Source organism: Atta cephalotes, assembly GCF_000143395.1.
Source record: "Atta cephalotes unplaced genomic scaffold scaffold00047, whole genome shotgun sequence".
Lineage (NCBI taxonomy): Eukaryota > Metazoa > Arthropoda > Insecta > Hymenoptera > Formicidae > Atta > Atta cephalotes.
The window spans coordinates 503846-509641 of NW_012130111.1; the positions used below are offsets into that span (position 1 = coordinate 503846).

General features: G+C 29.3%; 1 protein-coding gene across 1 annotated transcript in view; it reads right to left on the bottom strand.

Moving 5' to 3' along the window:
* Window positions 1-3125: 3125 nt before the first annotated feature.
* Window positions 3126-5796, bottom strand: part of LOC105622642 — a 26930-nt gene continuing 24259 nt past the window's right edge. The window contains exons 6-9 of the mRNA XM_012204056.1: window positions 5618-5702; window positions 4959-5286; window positions 4139-4427; window positions 3126-3459 (exon numbers count right to left, since the gene is read on the bottom strand). Coding sequence (XP_012059446.1) covers window positions 3126-3459; window positions 4139-4427; window positions 4959-5286; window positions 5618-5702 — 1036 coding nt within the window. The remainder of the gene's footprint in view (window positions 3460-4138; window positions 4428-4958; window positions 5287-5617; window positions 5703-5796) is intronic.

Here is a 5796-nt window from a genome sequence, read left to right on the forward strand (position 1 = left end):
AGACATATATTGAAAAAATACTAAATTTGAATAAATATTTGTTTGGATAATTCTAAATATGAACATTTACTAAATATAAACATGTATTTATTTCACACAAAATCCGTTAATTTGTGATTTAATTATTATTTTTTTATTAAGTATAAACATTTAAGTATAAACATTTACTGCAATTAAACGTCCACTTAATACTATTCAGAGAAATATGTATTATAATTTAGTAATTTTTTTTAGCGTATTTACGTACATGATGTACGTATATGTATTTAAATATATGAGACAAAAATTTATTATTCGTCTATGTCAGAGATCAAGATATAAATTTGTTTTTTTCTATCTCTCCGAAAGTATTATTATACTATACTTATGATTTCTTTCTCATAATTATTGTTTTTATTACATGTTCAACGTATCTTTATTTTTACATAAATATTTGTATAACACTGTTCGAGAACCGGCCTTGTTAAAATGTTTGTATTGTGAATCACGATTGTTTTTACAGACAATTGAAATGTTTTCCTAAATAAATATTTGATCATATATGCATGCGTTCAAAGTTTAATTTATTATCATATAACTCTCATAAAACAGTTGTATGAACACGATATAAATCAAATTAGAAATTAAAGTTTATTTAGTAAGTTGGAAACGCGTACAGATCAATTATATATCTTTAAGTGTGCAATATACTTTTGTATTGAAACTTTTGTAAAAGATATCACTAGATTATATTTGTTTGAATACCTACTTTATGACAAGCATATTGCAATAAAATGTTAAAATTACAGTGGCAAAGATAATTTTGTATCAGAGTGAAAATAATTTTCAATTTATTATATTCTAAGATAGCAATTAATCATAGTGAATGAGAAAATATATTCAATTTATTGTTAACTCTTCGAGACATTATAATATAAAGGTCATATCATCCTTTTAAGAATCTACAGTATTTAATTTACTATTTGATTGAAATAAAGTAATTGTATGATAAATTTACTATTGATTGAAATAAAATAATTGTACGATAAGTTTATATCACTTTATAAAAGATGATGTAAAAGATACATTTTCTATTTATTAAGAAGAAATAATTCATGTGACATTAATTATCAATTTTTGTTGATGTGAAATTTATAGTTTGAATGATGAAGTAGAAAAAAGAATGTTTTTTGCTGGTGCAAAATTATCACTGCGAATGCATTCTTTACGTCTTCTATCTATCTTACAAGATTGTTGTGACATATTTAATTTTCTTGTTATTGTTCATACTAGATAATGTGAATAATTAACTTTTATTATTTAAATAGTGAGCTGATTAATGATGTGTAATCATAAATATACATATATTGTATATATTTAATCGCAAATCCATTCATATTCTAATATGGACGATATATTTGTCACATTTGCACCTATCTACTTGTTAAGTCAGCTGTTTTTGTAAAATTCAGATGTATTACTCATAACGTGATATATAAAGTCTATGTGATCAATATTATTATACAATATTTTATATTACATTAATATTGATTATTTAAAAAATATTCAACAAATATTATATCTATATTATTGACAATATATTGTATTAATAATATTGATAGTATAGGCACTATTTAAGTGATCGTCAAGAACGACACATAAGAAATTGAATAATAAATGAGTTAATAAAATGCCTGACTTTTATTATCTATTATTTCAGAGCTTTGATTTTTTACAGAATGTATTTATTATTTGATTAACGTAATAAGTATTACAAAAATTCTTGGGTGTCTGGTAACTTTCTCGACAACGCTCGTGGACAGGTAAAGGCGAACTAAATTTAGTTGAAAAGTCCTCTATCATTTTGCAATTTTCGCTATTTATTTTTAGTTATCCGATAAGTAAAATGCTTAAAATCGATTTTAAGATAATATCTTTAAAATATTTTAGAACGAGCTTTGAAAGATATCTTAAAGTTGCTTACACGCGCGCGATTTTTTGCTTCTTCGGTCTTTAGAATTTATCTTTAGAATTTAATATCTTGTTAACTATATTATAAAATTTGCAAAATGATAGAGGTTTTCGATTTAGTTTAGTTCGCTCTGCGCGAACTATTATATATTTTATATGTCCACGAGTGTTATCGAGAGAATTATCAGACATTTTTAAAAATATTCGATTCATGAGGTTATACAATATATTTTATAATTCCATTTTTCCTATATTTATAATGTAACTCTGACATTAATATTGATAATAATTTAGGAAAAAGATTTGGAAGAACAATCGAATATTTTTTTGTCTTTAATAATAAATCATTTATTACTGTTTTTTTAATCTTATTTATCAAATAGGTTCGATTTGCAACGATATTGAAATAAGATAATAATAGTAAAAAAATTAACTTTTATTTATTAACTTACAGACACTAGAAAAAAAACTTAACGACACTGATAATATAATATACGCACGCGTCTCTCATGACAATTCACGTTAATAGTTATTCACATTAATAATTATGTCATAGAGAAGACACACTAGAAAGGACAACTAAAATTTCAAGTTTCTCATCACTCGTCGGATGACAACTGCAATCAGGTAAATACAGCGGAGAGATAACGATTTTTAGGCTGATCTCGAGCTAGCGACAATTAATATTTTTATTGCGAAAAATAAAATAATATTTTTCACATTAATTTTCTTGTTTTTTCGATCACCCGTTATCTTAACTTTGTCAAGGTTCGTCCGAAGGGTCGATAAAACTCCCGTCGTGAAACGAGAATGCGCATTTCGTCATGGAGATCCTTCGACAATACGAGGACGGCACTAATACAGGAACCAACGAATATCTCGCGATTTTTCAAGATTATGAGAAACATATTAAGGAACATTTTTCCAGGCCACACCTGATCGGCAGTGACTGTCCTATTCTTATTTTATCGAATCAAAATTCAAAATTGTTATGTGTGTGAGGCGATATAGTAAATATAATTTGATTGATGTCATTAAAGAATGATATTTTATTTTAAAAAATATATGATGGATCGTATAATTCGATATATAACAGCAATTGGAAAAACCTTAAAAATATCGTTTCGACAATAAATTTTAAATTTCGATTCGATATTGTAATCGCAGATAACAAATTAAAAGTATCCCTCTCTATCCTTTGGAGCACTGGAGATTAATTCTCGTCTCTTCCACACTGGTTGTGTTGGTACGCGTTGCTTCTGCGTCGATACTGAAGTAGAAGAAGAAGGTGATATCGACGTGGATTTCATGCTGAGTGGTGTCTTCCCAGCCAGGGTGTCGGCATCAGGTATATGGCGCGTCTGATGTCTTGAATCCGTATATCGTCTCTTCGTATACTTTTTGCTCTCATTGGACGTCACCGTCGAGTTCTTGCTCGTTTGCAGACTCGTGGGCTCGAAATCTGATCGCGAGATCTGCAGCATTCTCTCGATATCTGCCGTCTTGGACCTGAATCACGCGAACGCATGTTCGCGTTAATTAATATGAAATATTAATAGCAGAATTTTCACGAACAATTTGACATTTACTGGACGATATACATATAATAAAAGATTTTTTAAAATAAGTAAAATTGGAATTACTTTATCTTTACATTTGTATTATTCAGTAATACATGATCAATAATAGCTCTGATAGAATTAAATCGCTCATTACGAAATCGTTGAAATAAGAAAAGAACTAGGATGACTAAGACATTGTTGAAAATATATTTCAGCAAATAATATTTTTAATATTAAAGTACTATGAATTTTGAAAACAATGAAAGAAAATTAATAAAGAATGAAAAATATTAAAAATTAATGCAAATATATTTAATATTTATACTGATTTATTCAGAGAAATAATGTAATCCTTCCCAATTTCGACGAGAAAGTCGCATCAACATCTGCTCATGGGTCTTATAAAATCAATTATTTTTTAACAATTTTTTTTATATTTATAAAAATGTATTATAAAATACAAAAAATTTTTAAAAGATTCATTGTATTGTTTCTTCAAAAAAAATTCTGTAAAATTATCTTCTTTTTAGTGATTTACACAAGATTCCCACTTAATGCTAAAAGAGAAAGGGGTTAACCGCAGCAAAGGGCAACTAGGAGCAACGGAAGAGCAACAGGATACTCACCTCAAAACCGCACCGCCAATGCTAGTGATGCTTGGCGTATATGGCACCGCTGTACTTCTACTTGTTTCCTGCTGACCAGTCGATCTGTTTACTTGTCTTACCTCACTCGAGGTCGTGAATGAGACTCTCTGGAGAACCGCTTGCTGATCTGGGATGTATGAAACGGCGGTGACCGCGCTGTCGGGACTAGCTGGAGGTGAGGACGCCCATGAAGGCGGAGAACTTAATGTCTGATCGCCCGATAGAGTTGCCGAAGAACCCACGGCACTATCACTTCCATGCCTTCCCCCTGAAAGCAGAGAGATATTAAATTAAAATAGATACTTTCACTATTTAGCTTATTTCATTATTATTTTACCGCGAGATTCATTATATGTATATTATTTAAATACGTATGCAGCTAAATATGCCGCTTTGCTCCAGTCTCCTGTATTTGTGGATAGAGTTATTTAAAGTTTGTTTACTTATAGTAAGCTTATATAATAGCTCATTTAATTTTTTTTAAATCTTTTTATCTTAATACATTTAATTCTTTAATTATATAGTTTATATAGTATTATATAGTTTATTTAACGGAATCCATTTTGTATATTTTTTCTTAATGATTGAATCATTAAGTTATTTATTGTTTGTGTTTTCTAAAACTGATTAAAATTAAAAATTAATTGTTAAAATAACACATTAATTTAATGACATATAAATTTATTTTTTGAGTGTTTAATTTAATTAAAAACTATTATATTTGCTGTCTTACATTTATTTTCATATAAAAAAATCTAAAATGTTTTTGCAACAATATTAAATGATATACAGTACAAACCTTCGCTGCAACCGGAAATGGACCTTTGCCTTTGTCGCCTCGGGGGAGCGCTCGGTTGCTTTGGTGTTTCCTCGATGTACGGAATGTCCGGGTCGTCAAGGTTCAGGGTGAACGCATCGGACATGGGTATGGTGAGACTTGCGGTAATTATTATCGGTGAGGATTTTCGCCGAGGATCAGATGGATCCTCGCTCGATCCACTATCGAGACTATTGCTTCTACCCTCCTCCTTTCTTCGGCTTCCTGATTTCTTTGGCCGTCGATGCTTTGGTCCAATATCACCGCCGACACCCGCAGTTTGATGTAAACATTGTTCTCTAGTCCACATCTGAAAGAAAACGATTTTCTTTTCCAGTAGCCTACATTCGTAACATATTAATAAATAATAAAACAAAGTTTACGTAAACAATATTTTGAATAATGCCTTAATTATCCATTAATGATGAATACCAAAGTTATATTTGATTATAATTGGGTCAATTAAATTAATATTAACGCTAAATCTATATGTAAATGTTATTTTATTTTGTGTTTTTAAAATAATTTTAGTTTAATATCACCTTTTAACATCATTATAAAGTAAACATTTACTTGAAACGAATCTTGCACGCGCGCAATATTAAAATTAAATGTCAGATAACAATTGCATCTCATAGCACCTTTCTCGTCGTCGACATGGTCAGTGTTTCTTCAACTGAGAATGTCTCTGCCTCGCTACAGGGGTCTATTTCATCTCCACCTTGCCTGCAAAAACATGTACTTCATTTCTTTTCCTATATTCTATTAAATTATGCAAAGACGAGCAATGAATGAACAATATTATCAGAATTACGAAATA